The sequence below is a fragment of the Coregonus lavaretus genome (assembly GCF_964263955.1).
Source record: "Coregonus lavaretus genome assembly, chromosome: 10".
In the NCBI taxonomy this organism is placed as follows: Eukaryota; Metazoa; Chordata; class Actinopteri; order Salmoniformes; family Salmonidae; genus Coregonus; species Coregonus lavaretus.
The window spans coordinates 37403331-37428396 of record NC_139997.1 but is presented as its reverse complement, the minus strand read 5'-3'; the positions used below and the strand labels follow the sequence as shown (position 1 = coordinate 37428396).

The 25066-nt window shown below is 45.4% G+C and overlaps 1 protein-coding gene across 1 annotated transcript; it reads right to left on the bottom strand.

The window, feature by feature from the left end:
• Nucleotides 1-1363: 1363 nt before the first annotated feature.
• LOC311135743 (sestrin-3-like) lies at nt 1364-24894 on the bottom strand (the record flags this gene model as incomplete). The annotated part of the gene is made up of 10 exons (XM_084169783.1): nt 1364-1450; nt 2207-2351; nt 2563-2753; nt 2864-2982; nt 3074-3221; nt 3366-3599; nt 3754-3936; nt 4997-5197; nt 5475-5540; nt 24814-24894. 10 exons carry the CDS (start codon nt 24892-24894, stop codon nt 1364-1366), a joined length of 1455 nt encoding a protein of 484 aa, XP_084025909.1.
• Nucleotides 24895-25066: the final 172 nt, after the last annotated feature.

The following is a 25066-nucleotide window of genomic DNA, read 5'->3' as shown; positions in this document are numbered from 1 at the left end:
AACACCATGATTTTTTCAACCCTACACTGGTGAAGAAATAAGCATAAAATAAATGCTAGTGAGACTCAAAGTTAACAGCGCAGATTTTAGGGTTAGGAATTCGCTCATGTGGTGATCCTTCAGTAATTATTTTTTAAAATAGCACATTCCCAGCACTACATAGCTTATCACAGTTCTAAAATGTACTTCCTAATGGAATATAAAAATGTTTTGAAAATGTCTCATGGATCTAACATCTGTACTGTACACTGCATCTTTGGTAGAAATATAGACAAGTATGCAATATTAATTATTGTCTTACAGACCCAATGAGAAACATTGGCACAGAAACGTGTCACAAGCAGGATGAGAGAAGTCCTAAAATTGCTGATCACGTTGCCCCAAAATCTTGTGCGCTACCTGCTGTGATATATATTCTGTATTAGGACAAACATTGCAGATAAATAGTTCTCAATAAATATTTTAATTAGCCAGATTTATTGACAAAGGTATAAATAAAGTATTCTGTCACAGCCTTTCAAAGGTAAACTCAGCGATATGACGTAGATGCATAAAGTAAAACAGCATAGTGGGTCAATTTCTGCAACAACTAAGAGTTTTGAAGCGCGAGGCTCAACTTCTCTGTTTTTGTCTCCAACGCTGTAACAGTGTGAAGCGAACCCATACACATGCGAAGATACTGTGTGACTGTGTGAGAGTGAAGTCTTGCATCTCGCTCATCTCAATATCTGCGGTGCTGCTCATGGCAACGTCATTTCGCTGAGTCTACTTTTAAAATTGCCCCAAAAAATGAGAAATATTGCACTTTTTAAAATAGTGCCACAAAAGGACTTGCTCTCTCAATCAGATAATATTTTAATCTAGCTCCTGATATTGGTGGGTCTTTACCAAATCAAGGCATTACATTCAGAGGTATATTCTACGTTGTGCAACACTGTTTCTGGCTATTCAGTATCTTCCTTAGAGCACAGTACAGTACTTTGAGGTTGCTTGGATAAATATTTCTAAAAAAGTTAGTCATGAACTCCAACCCCTTCACTGAATGTCATTCAAGCCAAACTGGCATTATGATTATGGCAAAGAAGGATGAGAAGTCAAACGTGCACCCCTGTTTTCACAATTTTTATACACTCACAGTAGGATTTCCTTCATCTTCACATACTTCCTCTGTAAAAGGGCACTAAGCTAAAAATACCTCAAAGTCCCAACCAGCAAGAGGCCAGTGTTAGAGACATGTGCCTGGTAGAGAGACAGTTTCCTGGTTCCCAGAGGCCAGTAGTGGTGTTGGGGGGAGGTGGGGTGATGAGGGCTGGGGTTTCTATTGGTCAGTTGGAGACAGATGGCCCGCTGTGGTTGGTCAGGGTCAGGTCATGTAGCGTGTGATTGCGCGCAGGGCGTATAGAAGTTCTGCCTGCATCCTGGCCTCCATTAGGAGTAGGTTTACATGGACCTGGAGGGGGCAGGGTGGCCAGAGGATTAGCATACCATACATACTATAACACAGTGCAGTTACTTTATATAACTGGAATGGTATGGACTGTAGTATGGAGACAGCCATTGAGCTGTAAAATGGATATGTATTTGCAGAATGTAGCACAAGGCTATAAGAGACATCACTGAGTCTGATATGTAAACCAAGTGAGAGATTCTGTTGAGATAATACTTTTTAATGGGGTCTGAAGGAAAAGCGGTTTGTACAGACATCATAATTACTAACTGAGGTGAACGCTACTGTCCTCATTACGTCTGGGATGAGATGTTTGTTCCAGGTTGTCTTGACCTGAGCTTTAAGTACAAGACAATGACCCATTTCTATGCTGCTGGTTTGAATAATACACGGTGTAACTCGCTCGTCTTTCATCTCTTTCAGCCCAGTCAGATTCCAACAGGGGGGCTCTCTGCAACTCAAACACAATAACAGCATGTTCCTGCTGCCAAGAGCTTCATTTCCTCCAGCTCTGCTCAATAGTCCTAGTGTACTCATGAGCCAAAGCCTCCTGCACAAACAATCTAACAGCATGACCAGCCCTGCCACTGAACTCTGGCCTAGTTACAAAGACATATCAGGGTTCACAAGATCCTTTTTGTGGCTGTTGACAGTGTATGCTTTGGCAAAGCAAAGGGTTGTTTTTCAAAGGATTCACATGTACACAAACACCATAAGATTATACCCCCTCACAAACACGAGCATCTGCAGTTTTCTAACCTTCTCGGAGTGGCGGAACTGCCTCCAGTAGCTGTCGTACATGCGACGAGTGGTCCTCTCTGGATAACACGTTACGGTCTTTATATAGACCTTCAGACTGCGTTCCAATAGCTGATTCACCTCCCCATAGTCATAGTCATCATATCTGCAGACAGGACATCAAGCATCAAGCCTGGAGCATCACTTTACGGTCTGCTACGGACTACTCCAGGGCTTCAATAATCACTTACTCACTCATTTAAATATTATCACACTATCTTGATTGATGCTAAGTGTCCACACTTACACATACATTTCTATTTTTTTATTTTTATTTTTTTCTCATGCACTGAGGATAGAGGGCGCTGATGCCTTACCTGATGCCATACATGCAGTGCACGTAGTTGAAGAGTGCACGTCGGAGCATGGTGGTGTCCACGTCCTCGTGACTGGCCATGTTGTAGTAGGTCAGGTCACACGCTGTCCGGAACTTGTCGTCCAGCAGCAGCCCGATGTCTGAATAAAGCCTGTTGACCAGAGAGAAACCATGGTCCTCCCACGAGTAGTCCTACAGACAGAGACAGAGAGAAGGAGCGAAGTTGTTCAGAAGTGACTGTTGAATCTATAGGTCTTGCACTTATGGCATGACAGTGGAATTAAGATGAAGTTATCACCGACCTGTGCTCTAAATGTTGGTGGATTGTCCTCCCCGTGTCGAGCAAAGTCCTGGTACCCAAAGGTGGCATCCTCCACAAACCGAGACACTTTGGATGTGGGCATCACCTCATCCTCCAAATCTGCAGAGTCACAATAGAGATGGATCATAATCAGTCATCACTTCATCACTCAGAGAGAGAGAGACAACAGGAACAGGTGTGGTTGCAGTACCTCCAGAGCCCACCAGAAGGCTCTCTTTCTTCTCCTTCTCGAAGCGTGTGGCCATCTCCTCCTGCGAGGCCTCATCCTCCTCTCTCTCCTCCTGCAGCCTCTTCATTCTGTCCATCAGCGCCTCCAACTCACTGACCGAGTCTGTGGTCTGAAACACACACACAACAAACCAGAACTCTATTATTATGACAATAGAGTTACACATACTTAGATACAATCCCTCCAAACACACACGTAGCTAAATCAACTAAGTAAAGCATAGATCAACAGTAAGTCATGCATGTCATCTCACCTCTGGGCTAGTGCTGCTGAGATCTCGGTCCAGGTGATGGTCGCTGGCCAGGTCACATGTACAGTAGTTGCTGATGTAGACTGACTGGAAGCCATTGGCGTTTGGTGTGTCCACCTGGGGGTTGATGCCACTGCCAAACACAAAGCTGGCCAGGGCATGGAAATGGGCCAATAGGACCACAGCATGGACCAGCTCTGCCAAAGACCAACTGTGCTCCCCTGTCTTAACCAAGTTCTGAAGTAGAGGGGGAGAGAAAGAGGTTTACTGTGAGTTACTTTGTGTGCGTATGTGGATAAAAGTTGTGTTTATGAATAGATATAGATATCATATGTGCATATGTGAATAATGTACTTGAATATGAGTGTTTTATGCATGTTTGTGTTCTAACCTGAATGTGCACCTTGGTGATGAGCCAAGGTCTGTGTGCTAGGAGCTTGTTGATCTCGTTGAGGTTCCTCAGTCTCTGAGGGACGTACTGCAGGCCCTTCAGCCAGTCCAGACACACCCCCATCCTGTAGAACTCACGCACATGCAGAGAGACCAGGAAGGAACACTGGTGACGCGCTGCAGCCTGGAGAGAGAGAGAGGGGAGGCTTTCATTTTTTATAGCCTACTGGGAAAACTCTTCCTTTACTGCATGTACTTTGTATGTTTTCTACTGTCTAAACTCTTTATATTCTTGTTCTGTACACTATATTCTGGGTAGTACGGTATTTTACAGTCCTGTTTTAGTTGCCATTCAGCATGTAGCAGGCATAGCAGACTAATATTAAAGCATACCGTGCCTGTACATGCATGATCTATACTAAATTAACTTTTTATATGCATGTTGTATACTGTTAATTCTAAGCATTACATAGTTTCCACATGGTTCTTTAACACTGCATTGCATTCAGCTGTTCCTCCTGACATAACATGCTGTCTCATTAAGAGTGAGGGGGCTGACTTTGACCTAGTTGTGGGCCACATCAGGAACAGGGTGAGGTGGGCTGGGTCTGGGGTCAGGGTGGTTGGGAGGACCCTCTGAGTTGGCTACATAACAAAGCTCCACAGACGGAGCTGTTGAGTGGCCAGTGTGCCTAAGCACAGGGCAAACACTGCCCTGCTAAATGTCTCCACTCTCTCTCACTCTCTCTCTACTAGCTACAGAAGCCTCCTCAGTCCTGCACCCCCCCAGGGGAATCTCAGCCCTGAGACGAAAGTTTAAACGCCATACAGAAAAACATAATCCGTCACTTCGGGACAGCCATTGGTTATTAGGGAAATGGGTCAATAGTAGATATGAATAGGTAGGAGATTTGTGTTAGGTAGGTCTCCTGAGCAGGGAGAGGGATAATCTAAGGGAGGACGTATCTATGCAGGAGACATCCCCCTCGGCTTAGCTTGACCTATCCTGTATCATGCAGCTGCAGGTAGAAGCTGCCCGTAGGATCAGCTTACCATAAACATATCCTAACCTCCACCATTACAGGGAACAATGGCTGCGTCTGAAATGGCATGCTATATATAGTACACTACTTTTGACGAGTTCCCAGGGCTCTGGTCAAAAGTAGTTCACTATATAGGGAAATATGATGCAATTTCAGACACACCCAATGATAACCTCTTGTTCATCCTACTCCAGTGTTTACCATGATGGCAATGTAGTGTCGGCAGTGGAGAGGCAAGGGGCCGTCCATCCTCAGCAGGTAGAACTGGCTGTGCAGGAAGGACTCCAGGTAGTGGGGGTGCAGTCCCATCACCTGGGTCAGGTGGTCCACGCGGCCCGACGGAGTGTAGGCCTCGGCTAGGAGCTGCTCTGTGAGGGGGTCCACTTGGGACTCCTCCACAATCTGGAACCAGGGAGGAGGGATAGGGGGAAGGGGTCAGGCAGGACAGGGAAGAGGGGTTTCAGTTAGGCAATGTGTATTGAATCGTGTTACAGTAAAGATACTGCTGCTGCAGTAATCTAAAACATGGTTTACACCTCTAAATTCGAGGCTAGGGGAAGATAAAGACAAAGGGGAAAAAGCGAGAGAGATTAAGCGAAAGTGACTGAAAGAAAATGAGAGTGTAAGCAGGACAGGGGGAAATATAGCCTCAAGACAGAGAAAGAAAGCATTTTCTCACCTCTTCCTTTGGAATGAAGGCACTTGGTCCACTGGAGAAGGGTCGCGGCACCCTGACTCCTTTCTCCTGAGACAAGAGCGGCAGAGAAGGAAACTGGGTTAGCTAAGGAACCATACTACACAAGGAACTTAGATGTACAACCACACTTTTAGCACAGCCTAAAATGAACTCTTAGCCATGTTGGGAAACAAAGAAAAAACCTTAAAATGAAGACAAAAAAAGAGGACATTGGGAAAGTATTCAGTCGCCTTGACTATTTCCACATTACAGCCTTATTCTAAAAAATTAATCCATCAATCTACACACAATACCCCATAATGACAGAGCAAAAACAGGTTTAGAAATGTTTGCAAATATATTCACCAAAAAAAACGGATATCACATTTACATAAGTGTCACGGTTTCGGCCGAGGCTGCTCCTCCTCCTGGTTCGGGCAGGCTTCGGCGTTCGCCGTCCCCGGAGTACTAGCTGCCACCGCTCTATGTTTCTGTGTTTGATTGCTTTTGTCTGTCTGTCACACCTGTGTCTGTTTGGGAGTTGATTACGTGTCTTATAAGTTCCGTGTTGTGATCTAGGGTATTTGTGTGTTGTTATTCTGTTGCCACTGTGTCGATGATACGTGTTTGTTTTCCGTGTCATTTTTTCATGTTTAGTGTTTTACGCGTGTGCGTAATTTTCCCTCGCCACTTCGTGTTTTCGAGGTCGGGGTTTTGTTCTCGTGTTATTGAGACTATTAAAAGTCTTGTTGGACTAAACCTCTGTTTCCTGCGCTTGACTCCTCCACCACATCCACGACGGAATAGTGACAGAACAACACACCATCATGGAGTCAGCAGGAACAGCGGCGGCACCCGAATCCCTGCTGGACCGGATCAACTTCCAGGACGCCATGATCCGGCAACTCGGGACCGCCATGGACGAGGTGTCCAACACTCTGCGCCGATTGGTGAACCCTGAGGTGGCCAAGGACCCTTACAACATCGCATCACCAACGGCCAGTCCTCCTCTCTCAGCACCGGAACCCAGTGGCATTCGGCTCTCACTCCCGAGGGCATATGACGGTTCTGCAGCCGGGTGTCAGGGATTCCTCCTGCAGGTAGAACTTTACCTTGCCACCATACACCCGGCGCCCTCGGGATACGAGAGCGTCTCCGCCCTCATCTCCTGTCTCTCCGGCAAGGCGTTGGAGTGGGCCAACGGCGAATGGAGGGGAATAGACGCCGCAACCATCACCTACGCGGAGTTCTCCCGCCGCTTCAGGGCTGTCTTCGATCATCCCCCTGAGGGGAAAGCGGCGGGAGAGCGTCTATTCCACCTCCGACAGGGGAAGAGGAGCGCACAGGAGTTCGCACTGGAGTTCCGGACACTAGCGGCAGATGCGGGGTGGAATGAGAGGGCCCTCATCGACCAGTACCGGTGTAGTCTACGAGAGGACGTTCGTCGGGAGCTGGCCTGCAGGGACACCAACCTGTCGTTTGACCAGTTGGTGGACATTTCCATCCGTCTGGATACCCTGCTGGCTACCCACGGACGTCCCGAGTGGGGGTCGTCCAGTCCACCCTCCAGCACCCCTGAGCCGATTCCCATGGAGCTGGGGGGTGCTGGCGCTAGAGAGAGGAGGAGAGGGAACCCGAGGGGGGCCATCCCCTGCACCACCTGCGGTCGTGGAGGACACACTGCGGCCAGGTGCTGGGGAGGGTCTCCTGGGAGAGGTGACAACAGGCCACGCACTGGGGAGTCATTTCAGGTGAGTAGGCGCCCCACTCACCCAGAGCTCTCTGTTGGTCACATGAGTATTCCTGTGAGGTTTCCACAGGTGGCACCTCATTCCCAGCATAAGGCGCTAGTAGATTCAGGCGCAGCTGGGAACTTTATTGATCGGGCATTTTGTAGTAGGTTAGGGATTCCCCTTCGGCCGGTAGACGATCCATTTCCTGTCCACGCATTAGACAGCCGGCCGTTGGGGTCGGGCCTGATCAGGGAGGTCACAGCACCACTGACGATGACGACGCAGGGGGGTCATGAGGAGATCATTCAGTTTTATCTGATTGACTCTCCTGCGTACCCCGTGGTGTTGGGCCTTCCTTGGTTAAGCACCCATGATCCTACCATAGCGTGGCAACAGAGGGCTCTTATGGAGTGGTCTGCTCAGTGTGTAGGGAGATGTCTAGGTGTTTCCGTAGGGGCGACCTCGGTAGAGAGTCCGAACCAAGTGCCCGCACTGCGCATTCCCCCCGAGTATGAGGATTTAGCACTCGTGTTTAGCAAATCGAGGGCAACACGGCTACCTCCTCATAGACAGGGGGACTGTGCGATAAATCTCCAAACAGGAGCGGCTCTTCCACGGAGTCATGTGTATCCCCTGTCTCAAGAGGAGACAGCGGCTATGGAGACATACATAGCCGAGTCCTTGGCACAGGGATACATACGGTCCTCTACTTCCCCAGTCTCCTCGAGTTTCTTCTTTGTGAAGAAGAAGGAAGGGGGATTGCGCCCGTGTATTGATTATCGTAGTCTCAATCAGATCACAGTTAAATACAGCTACCCACTTCCACTGATTGCGACGATGACGGAATCATTACGCGGAGCGCGGTTCTTCACAAAGTTGGATCTCAGGAGCGCGTACAATCTGGTGCGCATTAGGGAGGGGGATGAATGGAAGACAGCATTTAGCACCACCTCGGGTCATTACGAGTATCTCGTCATGCCATACGGGTTAATGAATGCTCCGTCAGTCTTCCAATCCTTTGTTGACGAGATTTTCCGGGACATGCATGGGCAGGGGGTAGTAGTTTACATCGACGACATCCTAGTGTACTCTGCTACTCGAGCCGAGCATGTAGCCCAGGTGCGCCGAGTGTTGAGAAGACTGTTGGAGCATGACTTGTATGTCAAGGCAGAGAAATGCCTGTTCTTCCAGGAGTCCGTCTCCTTTTTGGGTTATCGGTTGTCCGCGTCTGGTGTGGAGATAGAGGTAGACCGGGTATCGGCCGTGCGTAATTGGCAAACTCCAACCACTGTAAAAGAGGTGCAACAGTTCTTGGGTTTTGCTAATTACTACCGGAGGTTTATTCGGGGTTTTGGACAGGTTGCAGCTCCCATTACGTCCCTGCTAAAGGGGGGTCCGGTTCGTTTGCGGTGGTCGGCTGAGGCGGACAGGGCATTTGTCAAACTTAAGAACCTGTTCACCTCGGCTCCGGTGCTGGCGCATCCGGATCCCTCTTTACCATTCCAGGTTGAGGTAGACGCGTCCGAGACCGGTATTGGGGCAGTCCTGTCACAACGGTCCGGCGCGCCACCTAAACTCCGCCCCTGTGCTTTCTACTCGAAGAAGCTCAGCTCGGCGGAGCGCAACTATGATGTTGGGGACAGAGAGCTGTTAGCCGTAGTCCAAGCCCTAAAGGTGTGGAGGCATTGGCTTGAGGGGGCTCAACACCCTTTCCTCATTCTGACTGATCACCGTAACCTTGAGTACATCCGGGCAGCTAGGAGATTGAACCCTCGTCAGGCTAGGTGGAATATGTTCCTAACCCGGTTTGTTTTTAAGATCACATACATCCCAGGGTCCCAGAATGGTAAGGCAGACGCCCTGTCCCGGCGGTATGACACGGAGGAGAGGTCCAACGAGCCTACTTCCATATTGCCGGAATCTTGTTTGGTGGCTCCGGTAGTATGGGAGGTCGATACGGAAATCGAGCGGGCACTGCGTACCGACCCTACTCCCCCCGAGTGTCCTGTGGGGCGGACGTACGTTCCGCTCGAGGTCCGTGATCGTCTTATTTATTGGGCTCATACATCACCCTCCTCTGGACATCCAGGTATTGGCCGGACCGTGCACTGTCTTAGCATGAAATACTGGTGGCCAACGTTAGCTAGGGATGTGAGGGTTTATGTCTCCTCCTGCTCGGTGTGTGCCCAGTGTAAGGCGCCTAGACATTTGCCCAGGGGTAAGCTACATCCCCTGCCCGTTCCACAACGACCATGGTCCCACCTATCGGTGGATTTCGTAACTGACCTACCCCCCTCCCAGGGGAATACCACCATATTGGTCGTTGTGGATCGGTTTTCCAAGGCCTGTCGTCTCCTTCCCATGCCGGGTCTCCCTACTGCCCTACAAACCGCTGAGGCCCTATTTACCCATGTGTTCCGGCACTATGGGGTCCCCGAGGATATTGTGTCTGACCGAGGTCCCCAGTTCACTTCCAGAGTTTGGGGAGCGTTCATGGAACGGTTGGGGGTCTCGGTAAGCCTTACCTCGGGGTACCACCCAGAGAGTAATGGGCAGGTGGAACGTGTCAACCAGGATGTGGGTAGGTTTTTGAGGTCCTATTGCCGGGACCGGCCGGAGGAGTGGTCGAGGTTCATCCCCTGGGCAGAGATGGCCCAGAACTCTCTCCGCCACTCCTCCACCAACTTAACACCTTTCCAGTGTGTTTTAGGTTATCAGCCGGTCCTGGCACCGTGGCACGAGAGCCAGATCGAGGCCCCTGCGGTGGACGAGTGGATTCGGCGCTCGGAAGAGACGTGGGACGCTGCCCATGTCCATCTGCAGCGTGCCATCCGTCAACAAAAGGTGAGCGCCGATCGCCACCGCAGTGAGGGACCGGTGTACGCACCGGGAGATCGAGTCTGGCTCTCGACTCGAAACCTGCCCCTCCGCCTGCCCTGCCGGAAGCTGGGTCGGCGGTTTGTGGGGCCCTTCAAAGTCCTGAGAAGATTGAACGAGGTGTGTTACAGGTTACAACTGCCAATTGAGTATAAAAATATTAACCCCTCGTTCCATGTGTCTCTTCTCAGGCCGGTGGTAGCTGGCCCACTCCAAGAAGATGAGATAGGAGAGACCCCTCCGCCCCCTTTGGACATCGAGGGGGTCCCGGCGTACAGGGTCCGGACCATCTTGGACTCGAGGCGCCGGAGGAGTGGTCTCCAGTATCTCGTGGAGTGGGAGAGGTACGGTCCGGAGGAACGGTGCTGGGTGCCCAGGAGGGACATACTCGATCCATCCCTCCTGACTGAGTTTCACCATGGGCATCCCACGCGCCCGGGTCCGCGTCCTCCTGGCCTTCCCCGAGGCCGGGGTCGGCGCGCGGCTGGTGCCGCGCGTCAAGGGGGGGGTACTGTCACGGTTTCGGCCGAGGCTGCTCCTCCTCCTGGTTCGGGCAGGCTTCGGCGTTCGCCGTCCCCGGAGTACTAGCTGCCACCGCTCTATGTTTCTGTGTTTGATTGCTTTTGTCTGTCACACCTGTGTCTGTTTGGGAGTTGATTACGTGTCTTATAAGTTCCGTGTTGTGATCTAGGGTATTTGTGTGTTGTTATTCTGTTGCCACTGTGTCGATGATACGTGTTTGTTTTCCGTGTCATTTTTTCATGTTTAGTGTTTTACGCGTGTGCGTAATTTTCCCTCGCCACTTCGTGTTTTCGAGGTCGGGGTTTTGTTCTCGTGTTATTGAGACTATTAAAAGTATTGTTGGACTAAACCTCTGTTTCCTGCGCTTGACTCCTCCACCACATCCACGACGGAATAGTGACAATAAGTATTCAGACCCTTTACTCAGTACTTTGTTGAAGCACCTTTTGCAGCGATTACAGCCTCGATGCTACAAGCTTGGCACACCGGTATTTGGGGAGTTTCTCCCATTCTTCTCTGCAGATCCTCTCACGCTCTGTCAGGTTGGATGGGGAGCGTCGCTGTACAGCTATTTTCAGGTCTTTCCAGAGATGTTCGATGGGGTTGAAGTCCTGGCTCTGGCTGGGCCACTCAAGGAAATTCAGAGACTTGTCCCGAAGCCACTCCTGCATTGTCTTGGCTGTGTGCCTAGGGTCGTTGTCCTGTTGGAAGGTGAACCTTCGCCCCAGTCTGCTGTCCTGAGCGCACTGGAGCAGGTTTTCATCAAGGATCTCTCTGTACTTCACTCCGTTCATCTTTCCCTCGGTCCTGACTAGTCTCCCATTACCTGCCGCTGAAAAACATCCCCACAGCAGGATGCTGCCACCACCATGCTTCACCGTAGGGATGGTGCCAGGTTTCCTCCAGATGTGAGGCCAAAGAGCTCAATCTTGGTTTCATCAGATGGCTTGGTTTTTGCTCTGACATGCAATGTCAACTGTGGGACCGTTATATAGACAGGTGTGTGCCTTTCCAAATCATGTCCAATCAATAGAATTTACCACAGGTGGACTCCAATCAAGTTGTAGAAACATCTCAAGGATGATCAATGGAAACAGGATGCACCTGAGCTCAATTTCGAGTCTCATAGCAAAGGATCTGAATACTTATGTAAATAAGGTATTCATTATGGGGTATTGCATGTAGATTGATGAGGAAAACATTTTAATTTAATCCAGAATAAGGCTGTAACTTAACAAAATGTGGAAAAAGGGGTCTGAATACTTTCCGAATGCACTGTATAGAAGTGAGGTTTGATATGTTTTTTTTGTTTTTTGTTTTTTTTCACCTTTATTTAACCAGGTAAGCCAGTTGAGAACAAGTTCTCATTTACAACTGCGACCTGGCCAAGATAAAGCAAAGCAGTGCGATAAAAACAACAACACAGAGTTACATATGGGGTAAAATAAAACATAAAGTCAAAAATACAACAGAAAATATGTATACAGTGTGTGCAAATGTAGCAAGTTATGGAGGTAAGGCAATAAATAGGCCATAGTGCAAAATAATTACAATTAGTATTAACACTGGAATGATAGATGTGCAAGAGATGATGTGCAAATAGAGATACTGGGGTGCAAATGAGCAAAATAAATAACAATATGGGGATGAGGTAGTTGGGTGGGCTAATTTCAGATGGGCTGTGTACAGGTGCAGTGATCGGTAAGGTGCTCTGACAACTGATGCTTAAAGTTAGTGAGGGAGATAAGAGTCTCCAGCTTCAAGGATCGGTAGGATAGTCAGTTTTACAAGGGCATGTTTGGCAGCATGAGTGAAGGAGGCTTTGTTGCAAAATAGGAAGCCGATTCTAGATTTAACTTTGGATTGGAGATGCTTAATGTGAGTCTGGAAGGAGAGTTTACAGTCAAACCAGACACCTAGGTATTTGTAGTTGTCCACATACACTAGGTCAGACCCATCGAGAGTAGTGATTCTAGTCGGGTGGGCGGGTACCAGCAGCGTTCGATTGAAGAGCATGCATTTAGTTTTACTAGTGTTTAAGAGCAGTTGGAGGCTACTGAAGGAGTGTTGTATGGCATTGAAGCTCGTTTGGAGGTTTGTTAACACAGTGTCCAATGAAGGGCCAGATGATCATTGATATACACCAGTGTTTCTCAATTATTTTCTGTTACGCCCCCCCTAGGAAGAAGTAAACATTTCGCGCCCCCCAACTCTCCACCGCGACTGTAAATAGTATCATTTGTCTATAAAATTGTTAGAAGTACAGCTCTGCATAACATTGTATCCTTATTAACATTAAAGAAAACAAAAAAAGAAAAAGGAAAGAAATATAGATCAACTTACAACAAATAATAACTTTATTAACATTGTTTTTTAAGTCTGTAACAGAAAAGACTTAAAGTGCATCAATTTGCCTGAAATTAAAACAAAATTTCAATCCTTATTTAAACTGTAAACATTTTTTGACCATTTGATACTGAAAAATAAAATTAAATATAATCAATAAATAATAATAAATTCAAATTGATCAGCAACATTAACTCAGGAGCACAATATATGAAACACTTTGACCTACAGTGGGGGAAAAAAGTATTTAGTCAGCCACCAATTGTGCATGTTCTCCCACTTAAAAAGATGAGAGAGGCCTGTAATTTTCATCATAGGTACACGTCAACTATGACAGACAAATTTAGGGGAAAAAATCCAGAAAATCACATTGTAGGATTTTTAATGAATTTATTTGCAAATTATGGTGGAAAATAAGTATTTGGTCACCTACAAACAAGCAAGATTTCTGGCTCTCACAGACCTGTAACTTCTTCTTTAAGAGGCTCCTGTGTCCTCCACTCGTTACCTGTATTAATGGCACCTGTTTGAACTTGTTATCAGTATAAAAGACACCTGTCCACTACCTCAAACAGTCACACTCCAAACTCCACTATGGCCAAGACCAAAGAGCTGTCAAAGGACACCAGAAACAAATTTGTAGACCTGCACCAGGCTGGGAAGACTGAATCTGCAATAGGTAAGCAGCTTGGTTTGAAGAAATCAACTGTGGGAGCAATTATTAGGAAATGGAAGACATACAAGACCACTGATAATCTCCCTCGATCTGGGGCTCCACGCAAGATCTCACCCCGTGGGGTCAAAATTATCACAAGAACGGTGAGCAAAAATCCCAGAACCACACGGGGGGACCTAGTGAATGACCTGCAGAGAGCTGGGACCAAAGTAACAAAGCCTACCATCAGTAACACACTACGCCGCCAGGGACCCAAATCCTGCAGTGCCAGACGTGTCCCCCTGCTTAAGCCAGTACATGTCCAGGCCCGTCTGAAGTTTGCTAGAGTGCATTTGGATGATCCAGAAGAGGATTGGGAGAATGCCATATGGTCAGATGAAACCAAAATATAACTTTTTGGTAAAAACTCAACTCGTCGTGTTTGGAGGACAAAGAATGCTGAGTTGCATCCAAAGAACACCATACCTACTGTGAAGCATGGGGGTGGAAACATCATGCTTTGGGGCTGTTTTTCTGCAAAGGGACCAGGACGACTGATCCGTGTAAAGGAAAGAATGAATGGGGCCATGTATCGTGAGATTTTTGAGTGAAAACCTCTTTCCATCAGCAAGGGCATTGAAGATGAAACGTGGCTGGGTCTTTCAGCATGACATTGATCCCAAACACACCGCCCGGGCAACGAAGGAGTGGCTTCGTAAGAAGCATTTCAAGGTCCTGGAGTGGCCTAGCCAGTCTCCAGATCTCAACCCCATAGAAAATCTTTGGAGGGAGTTGAAAGTCCGTGTTGCCCAGCGACAGCCCCAAAACATCACTGCTCTAGAGGAGATCTGCATGGAGGAATGGGCCAAAATACCAGCAACAGTGTGTGAAAACCTTGTGAAGACTTACAGAAAACGTTTGACCTGTGTCATTGCCAACAAAGGGTATATAACAAAGTATTGAGAAACTTTTGTTATTGACCAAATACTTATTATCCACCATAATTTGCAAATAAATTCATTAAAAATCCTACAATGTGATTTTCTGGATTATTTTTTCTCATTTTGTCTGTCATAGTTGACGTGTACCTATGATGAAAATTACAGGCCTCTCATCTTTTTAAGTGGGAGAACTTGCACAATTGGTGGCTGACTAAATACATTTTTTCCCCACTGTATAAAACAAAAATGAATAAAACAATTTGTGCTGATTTTTTTTTTTATAAAAATGAGGAAGTCAGGATTAATGGCTACAATGAGCACGTTTTGCAGTGCACAGCTTTTCGAAGCGGGGTTTGAAGCATGATACTGCAAATCTCAGCTCCTGCTCAATGTTTAGCTGGGACCTGTACTTGGTCTTCAGTGCAGCAACAGCAGAGAAGCCAGAGTGGATACTGCCTCTCTACACTCAGCCAGAATTCACTCAGTGTCTGTGATGTGAACCTCAGTCTCAATGTGGAGTCAGACGTCATATCAATGTGGTCCTCTGTAGCTCAGCTGGTAGAGCACAGCGCTTGTAACGCCAAGGTAGTGGGTTCGGGACCACCCATACACAAAAATGTATGCACGCATGACTGTAAGTCGCTTTGGATAAAAGCGTCTGCTAAATGGCATATTATTATTATTATAATGAACTGGTCCTCCTCTGCAGAGCTGAAACCAGTTGGAGCTGGTGCATTGAAAGGATCTCTCACCCAGTCATATTGGGAACTGTTTTCAGGGAAGTACTTTTTAAAGAATCCCATCAGTGATGAAATATGCTCCGTAATATATGGAATCACTGAGGTGGCATCATAGTCAGTAGTGTCAACAAATTCATGCAGGTTCTCGAATGAATCAGTATTTCCTTCATCAAGTCGCCTGCCCCACATTGCAAGCTTTAGAGTGAAAGAGCTGATCTTGTCTGTGACCTGAGGGAGGTGTTTATCTTTCCCTTGAAGCTGTAGATTTAGTTCATTTAGCTTTCCAAATAAGTCACTCAGGTAGGCCAGTTTTGCCAGGAAGTTCTCATCACTCAATTTTTCTGCGAGGTCATACTTGTGCTCCTGCTCCGAAAACATTCTTATCTGCTCTCTGAGCTCAAAAACTCGGGACAAGACTTTTCCTCGTGACAGCCACCTTGCTTCACTGTGAAACAGAACAGCTTGATGTTCAGCTCCCATCTCCTCACAGATAGCAGAGAAGACTCTTGTTTTTAGTGGTCTGGTCTTTATAAAATTGACTACACCTACTATGTCAGTCATAACCTCACTTAATTCAGAGGAAAGGTGCCTTGATGCCAGTGCTTCTCTGTGTATAACACAGTATGTCCACTCAGCATTAGGTGAGGCCTTCTTGATGAGTGCCCGAAGTCCTTTTCTCATCCCTGCCGTGGTCTGTGCACCATCACTGCAAACACCAATGCAGTTCTCCCACTTTAAACCATTCTCAGTCAGGAAGCAGTCCAGCATTTTGAATAGCTCTTCAGCTGTGGCTCTGTCTCTGACATATTTACAAAAAAGTAGATCCTCACACAGGGAGTTTGTCATGTCAAAACGTACATAAGCGATAAACAAACAGTCTTTGTTGCTGTCAGTTGCTTCATCGAACTGTAAGGCAAAATGTTTGTCTTTGAGTTTATCTACCAGCTGTTCTTTAAGATCGTTAGCAATGTCATTTATACGTCTGGCGACAGTGTCATTGGACAGAGGGATAGTTTTTATTTTAAAAACACTTGCGTCATCCAGCATGACAGAGACCATGTCTAATGCTGTAGGCAGTATCAGCTCCTCTGCTATGGAGTGTTTTTTTTTTGCACTGAGCAATTTGGTACGCCACCTTATATGATGCTAACAGTGCTCGCTGGTTTACTGAAGTAGCATTCACAAAGCGGGACGATTGTTGGCAATATTCGGCACGTTTTCGCTGAAAAAACTCAAGCGGCTTATCAGCGTGATTGGGGTGTAATGTCTTTAAGTGACGCCTTAATTTATTTGGCTTCATGCTGTCCGCTGCCAACATTTTTAGACACAGTAAACATACCGGTCTTTCCTCGTCTCCCACCGTAGTCACAGTGAAGCCAAGCGCTACATACGATTCGTCATATTTCCTCGTCTTAGCTTTCGGGAGACTTACGTTTGTCTCATTATCTCCGTCTCTCTCCGCCTTTCTTTTCATCCCTGTTAAATATTTTTCCATGGTGTCTCTTAAGGGTTTGTTATCTGCACTTCATATCTCCTGCTCTGTGCTGTGTGCTCTTGTTCGGTGCAAAGAAAACCTACTCCCTGCGGCAAAAAAAAGCATGTTCCCCGGGGTCACACGCGCCCCCCCTTGGCATCGCTCCGAGCCCCCCCAGGGGGGCGCGCCCCACTATTTGAGAAGGACTGATATACACAGAGAAAAGAGTCGGCCCAATAATTGAACCCTGTGGCACCCCCATAGAGACTGCCATAAGTCCAGACAACAGGCCCTCCGATTTGACACATTGAACTCTATCTGAGAAGTAGTTGGTGAACCAGGCGAGGCAGTCATTTGAGAAACCAAGGCTATTTAGTCTGCCAATAAGAATGCGGTGGTTGACAGAGTCGAAAGCCTTGGCCAGGTCGATGAAGACGGCTGCACAGTACTGTCTATTATCGATCACGGTTATAATATCGTTTAGGACCTTGAGCGTGGCTGAGGTGCACCCATGACCAGCTCGGAAACCGGATTGCATAGCAGAGAAGGTACGGTGGGATTCGAAATGGTCGGTGATCTGTTTGTTAACTTGGCTTTCAAAAACTTTTGAAAGGCAGGGCAGGATGGATATAGGTCTGTAACAGTTTGGATCTAGAGTGTCACCCCCTTTGAAGCGGCAGCTTTCCAATCTCTGGGGATCTCAGACGTTACGAAAGAGATGGGCGGCAGGTAGCCCAGCGGGTAAGAGAATTGAGCCAGTAACCGAAAGTACACTGGTTCGAATCCCTGAGCCAACTAGGTGTGCCCATAAACAAGGCATCGAACCCTAATTGCTCCTGTAAGTCGCTCTGGATAAGAGTGTCTGCTAAGTGACCAAAATGTAACAGCCAGGCTTTTGTGCATCAATCCGTTTGCTCAGAGGTAAAGTAACCCCCTCCTCTCGTAACCTTTTGAGATGAGCAAACAGCCTGTGTGCACACACATTAGCCATGGAACATTGGGAACAAGTCCTGGGCAGAGGAAAGAACGGCATCTTTATGGTTCACATTGTCGTGTGTGTGTGCGTGCGTGTGTGCATGCGTGTGTGTGAGTCTGGCATGTTAAAGTGTAGATTTATGTTAGGTTGTGTATGTCAGACCAGTACATCTATTGAAGTTAATGTACTGAGAGCTCTGAGGAGAGAGGGAGGTTAAAGAGATCTCTATAAACGGGGATGGGGGGAGAACATGATGTATCTTCCCAGAGGCAGTGGTGTAAAGTAATTAAGTAAAAATACTTTTAAATAATACACTGTACAAAAATATAAATGCAACATGTAAAGTGTTGGTCCCATGTTTCATGAGCTGAAATAAAAGATCCCAGAAATTGTCCGTATTTACATTTAAGTCATTTAGCAGACGCTCTTATCCAGAGCGACTTACAGTTAGTGAGTGCATACATTTTCATATTGGCCCCCCGTGGGAATCGAACCCACAAACCTGGCGTTGCAAGCACCATGCTCTACCAACTGAGCTACAGGAGGCCTATGCACAAAAAATGTATTTCTCTCACATTTTGTGTACAAATCTGTTTACATCCCTGTTAGTGAGCATTTCTCCTTTGCCAAGATAATTAATCCACCTGACAGGTGTGGCATATCAAGAAGCTGATTAAACAGCATGATCATTACACAGGTGCACTGTGTGCTGGGAACAATAAATGGCCACTCTACTGCAGAAATGTCCACCAGAGCTGTTGCCAGAGAATTTAATGTTAATTTCTCTACCATAAGCCGCCTCCAACATTGTTTTAGAGAATTTGGCAGTACGTCCAACCAGCCCCACAACCACAGACCATGTGTAACCACGCCAGCCCAGGACTTCCACATCTGGCTTCTTCACCTGCGGGATAGTCTGAGACCAGCCCCCCAGACAGCTGATGAAACTGTGGGTTTGCACAACCGAAGAATTTCTGCAAAAACTGTCAGAAACCGTCTCAGGGAAGCTCATCTGCGTGCTCATCATCCTCACCAGGGTTTTGACCTGACTGCAGTTCGACGTCGTAATTGACTTCAGTGGGCAAATGCTCACCTTCGATGGCCACTGGCACGCTGGAGAAGTGTGCTCTTCGCGGATGAATCCCGATTTCAACTGGTGTCATGTGGGCGAGTGGTTTGCTGATGTCAACGTTGTGAACTGAGTGCCCCATTGTGGTGGTGGGGTTATGGTATGGGCAGGCATACGCTATGGACAACGAACACAATTGCATTTTATCGATGCCAATTTGATTGCACAGAGATACCGTGATGAGATCCTGAGGCCCATTGTCATGCCATTCATCTTCTGCCATCACCTCATGTTTCAACATGATAATGCCGCAAGGATCTATACACAATTCCTGGAAACTGAAAATGTCCCAGTTCTTCCATGGCCTGCATACTCACCAGACATGTCACCCATTGAGCATGTTTGGGATGCTCTGGATCGATGTGTACAACAGCGTGTTCCAGTTTGCGACAATATCCAGCAACTTGGCACAGCCATTGAAGAGGAGTGGGACAACATTCCACAGGCCACAATCAACAGACTGATCAACTCTATGTGAAGGAGATGTGTCGCGCTGCATGAGGCAAATGACAGATTTTCTGATCCACGACCCTAACTTGTTTTTAAAGTATCTGTGACCAACAGATGGATATCTGTATTCCCAGTCATGTGAAATCCATAGATTAGGGCCTAATGATTTTATTTCAATTGACTGATTTCCTTATATGAACTGTAACTCACTAAAATCTTTGAAATGGTTGCATGTTGCATTTTCTATATTTCTTTACAAGGATAGTAAAACAAGGAAAATTGGGGACATTTCGTCGGTCCCCACAAGGAAAAAGGCTATTTTACACATAGGGGTTAGGTTTAGGGTTACAATTAGAGTGAGGGGTTAGAGTTAGGGGTTTGGGGTTAGGATTAGGTTTAGGGAAAATAAGATTTTGAATGGGAATCAATTGTTTGGTATCTGGAAAATGTATCCAGTTTCTCTGGACTAAAACCCAACTAGTGTACTATATTATGGATTGGCATGTGGTCTCCCGATTAAATGGGCGGATGAAGTCGATGTGCTTGGTGTACCTATCCCGGAAAAGTTTAGCGATCTTGCAACTATTAACTTTGATCGAAAACTTAGCAAAATAGATAAAATCTTGAAACCATGGAGAGGGAAACACCTATCCATTTATGGGAAGATTACCCTGATCAATTCTCTAGTGATATCACAGTTTACATATTTAGTCATGGTTCTACCGACTCCAGGATAATCATTTTTCAAATAATGCCAGACATTTTTTTTCTCACTTTATTTGGAATGGCAAACCAGATAAAGTTAAATGAGCATTTTATAAAACGAACATGAGTTTAGAGGATTTAAATATTAAATATTAAGGCATTAAACCTCTCTCTTAAAGCCTCCATTGTACTGAAATTGTATCTACTGTAAATCCAAATTGGATTTCTAGCAAGCTTCTAAGAGAGGCCCATCCTATGCTTAAGAGTGGTATCTTTGCCTTTTTACAGATTAAAACCTTACAAAAGTATCCTCCTTTTAAATGAAGTCATACAGAGTTGGCTACAATTTCAATTTCATCCTCCAGAAAAGGCAGATCTAATATTACAGCAAATAATATGGCTAAAGTCCAATATACCGATAGAGAAAAAATATGAAAAAATGTACATTAAGGGTATAATATTTATGAAGGACATTGTAAACAAGAACTGTAAAATTATGTCACACAAGCAACTAACAACAGTGTATGGAGGTGTATGCTTAATACATATGGGGGGGAAGAACGAGTCAGAGAGGCCCCTCTCTGTTCCAGTGGCATATGTCTTGTTACATAACAGACCTTTGAATGTGCCTTCTGTCAATAGACAGGCAATTTCCTGTGAATTTAGCTAATTGGGTTGAAGCCCTGTGTCTCCCACTGCCACCGGTGACACAGACAGACAGACAGACCTGCACTGGGCTGCAGACAGGTGCAACCTGATAGTAATCCCTCCCTCTTGCCCCCTCTCTCTCTCCATCCCCCTCTCCTCTCCTCTCCTATCTGCCCTCTGTCTGTCTGGCCCTTTGTGTGTGATGAGTGTCTGTTGCTGGGGCAGCGTGGCTGATGCAACTACCTGAGATGACACAGAGAGATGTGGCTTAAGTGCTGCTATCTATCCTGCCCTGTGCAGATCTAAAAAGAGTCTGGATCCGTCTGCCTCCATCATCTCCATCACAAAAAAAATGAATAGACAGTTGTAATTGTGGGATAAGTATTTGTTAAATAAGTAATAAAGTGATCAAAAACAAGAATCTTACATCATAATTAAAGATAAATTAAGTAAAATATCAAGTGACCGTTATATTTCTCTCTCAGTAAACTGTAATTTCCAACTAATAGGTTTTCTGTTGAGAACAACCTGTATAAAACCTTTTGGATTCAACCTACAAAATAAAATATCTATAGTCTCTGCCTTTACCAGTATATGTACAGTACCAGTCAAATGTTTGGACACACCTACTCATTCCAGGGTTTTTATTTATTTTTACTATTTTCTACATTGTAGAATAATAGCGGAGACATCAAAACTATGAAATAACACATATGGAATCATGTAGTAACCAAAAAAGTGTTAAACAAATCAAAATATATTTTACATGTATATTTGAGATTCTTCAAAGTAGCTACTGTCACACCAGCCTTCGCTTTGGCTCCCCCTCCTGTCCAGCTCAGGCGTTCGGCATCGCCGGCCTTCTAGCTGCTGCTGAACCTACTGCTGGCAAATGCCCTTCACTCATCAACCCCGGACTTGTCTCGTCATCATTACACACACCTGGTTCCAATCCCCACTCTATCACTGTATATATACTCCCTCTGCCATTTGTCTTTGTCGGTCATTGTAAATGTTACTTGTTTTCCTGAGAGGAATCGCTCCTACTATTTCCTGAGTACTTTTTATTTTGCACTTTGGGTTCGCCCTGTGCCTTCTTGTTTATGAAGATATATTTTGACCACAACAGCATTTGGGTTTTATCCCGCTTTGATCTATGGTGCTTAAATAAATTCAGTAGTTCTAAATCTGTGACAGCTTCCTGCCTACTCCTCTCTACACCAGTGACAGCCACCCTTTGCCTTGATGACAGCTTTGCACACTCTTGGTATTCTCTCAACCAGCTTCATGAGGTAGTCACCTGGAATGCATTTAAATTAACAAGTGTGCCTTGTTAAACGTTAATTTGTGGAATTTCTATCCTTCTTAATGCGTTTGGGCCAATCCGTTGTGTTGTGACAAGGTAGGGGTGGTATACAGAATATAGCCCTATTTGGTAAAAGACCAAGTCCATATTATGGCAAGAACAGCTCAAATAAGCTAAGAGAAAAGACAGTCCATCATTACTTTAAGACATGAAGGTCAGTCAATCCGGAAAATGTGAAGAACTTTGAAAGTTTCTTCAAGTGCAGTCGCAAAAACCATAAAGCGCTATGATGAAACTGGCTCTCATGAGGACCACCACAGGAAAGGAAGACCCAGAGTCACCTCTGCTGCAGAGGAGAAGTTCATTAGAGTTACCAGCCACAGAAATTGCAGCCCAAATAAATGCTTCACAGAGTTCAAGTAACAAACATCTCAACATCAACTGTTCAGAGGAGACTGCGTGAATCAGGCCTTCATAGTCGAATTGCTGCAAAGAAACCACTAAAGGACACCAATAAGAAGAACAGACTTGCTTGGGCCAAGAAACACGACCAATATATATTAGACCGGTGGAAATCTGTCCTTTGGTCTGATGAGTCCAAATTTGAGATTTTTGGTTCCAACCACCATGTCTTTGTGAGATGCAGAGTAGGTGAACGGATGATCTCTGCATGTGTGGTTCCCACCGTGAAGCGTGGAGGAGGAGGTGTGATGGTGACACTGTCAGTGATTTATTTAGCATTCAAGGCACACTTAACCAGCATGGCTACCACAGCATTCTGCAGCAATACGCCATCCCATCTGGTTTGCGCTTAGTGGGACTATCATTTGTTTTTCAACAGGACAATGACCCAAAACACACCTACAGGCTGTGTAAGGGCTATTTGACCTAGGAGAGTGATGGAGTGCTGCATCAGATGACCTGGCCTCCACAATCAACAGACCTCAACCCAATTGAGATGGTTTGGGATGAGGAAAAGCAGCCAACAAGTGCTCAGCATATGTGGGAACTCCTTCAAGACTGTTGGAAAAGCATTCCTCATGAAGCTGGTTTAGAGAATGCCACGAGTGTGCAAAGCTGTCATCAAGGCAAAGGGTGGCTACTTTGAAGAATGTAAAATATAAAATATATGTTGATTTGTTTAACACTTCTTTGGTTACTACATGATTCCATATGTGTTATTTCATAGTTTTGATGTCTTCACTATTATTCTACAATGTAGAAAATAGTAAAAATAAAGAAAAGACCTTGAATGAGTAGGTGTGTCCAAACTTTTGACTGATACTGTATATCTGATTGAGGCATAGAGTATTTACCAGTATCTATTGGTAACTATAGAAGGCAGACATGAAAGAGTGTTTTTTTTTTCTGTCAGTGATGTTTGTCATGAAAGGGCTGACTCCGGTGTGCATACAGACAAAGCTGTCTCTAGGCATTGTAATCTGTGGATGTCCTCATGTTTTGTTGTTACACTGATAACTGTGGCAACAGGGACAGGGCAGAGTATTGATGCATTCATTGACTGAGACCTGCTTTTGAAGTTCTTCAACTGAATTTTGTTTTTCTGTAGATTTAGACAGAAGTAGAGATTTAGAAAGAAGTAGGAATTAAGTGGTGGATTTAGATAGAAGTAGGGATTAACTAGAAATATACCAAAACATTTATAGAAATGTACTTGATATGAATATTATACTTGAAGTCAATAGAAAAACATTTAAATTGTATTATATGAAAGATTACAAGCATTTTAGCATATAGGTTTCATGGTATGGTATAGTTGTCCAAATCTATAGACTCACATGCCTATAAAAAAGACTCAGTGAATCTGCAGACAAAAGGGAAGTGATGCAGTGGAAATATGATGACTATGCTAAACTAATATCAGTGGCAGTCTCTATTTGTTCTGCTAAATGTTTTTGAGTACATTCATTATGTAATGGATATGTACCATCTGTGTGCAACATGCAGATACTTTTGTAATGAGTCTACCATTTACATGCATACATTCTAGCATGGTCTATCCCCTCAAACAGACACCATGCCTGGACACTGGAAGTCCATTCAATTTATCAGTGTCAAAGGGTTGCTGCACATATCTCTAACACATTCCTCACAGGCCTACTAGAGTCCCACTCCAGGAATCTGGCCAAAGCTCAGTTCACATGAGGGAACAAGGAAACTATGAAACAGGCCTGCAATAGTTTCTCACAACACATTTAATTATATCATACATTCTCCTGAATTAAGTTTGTAAAACAAACCAACTGCAGACTTCTTCACAACTACAGAACCCCCCCCCCCAACTCTATTGCTATCATACTGATTGATGACCATCCTGGGAATTAAATAAATGCAAATGGGACAATCTGTTGCAGATTGTTGTCTGATATGTTTGTTTGGAAAAACAACCCGATTGTCATAAAATCCGTTTTTAACATTCATGTTGTTCTTGGACTGCAAAAAGCCCATGATCAATGACTGTAAATTATTCGATTTGAGATTATTAAAATAGGCCTAAATCTAATAGGAATGACAAAAGATTCTGAAGCAATTCTATAGATGATGTTGAAATACAGAATGTAATGCAAAAATATCATTAAGGGAAGGATTAGACCTGTGAAAAGCAATATGTATGTCTGCGGTCTGAATCAGTAGATCAAATCAAAGTCTACTAGAGCCTATAGGCTACTTACTCCTGCAGGATCTAATTGACAACTTAATGATATTTCATCTAAATAGGAAGGAATAATAAATAGGCCTGACTAATCACCTTGATAAAACATGCTATTGGTCGACTAATAAAAGTAACATTTGGATAAATCAATCTGAAAACACCATACCTTTTTCCTTATCACCTTCTGACAGATGTTACAGATGTGAAATGGGTTGGGGGAGGTGAAGGAGTCCGAACTGAAGCTCATGCTGGCCGCCACTGTAACAGTCCAAGAGAATGTACTTTAAATTACTTTAGGCCTATGTCACTCTCTTGCAGGTGTGGCAGCGGTAGTGGTGGGTTGGAGTTGGAGTTGGAGTTTGGGAGACCGAAGAGTTGTTAAATCACGAAGCCGTGTTTCGAGAGTGGTATACGGAGGC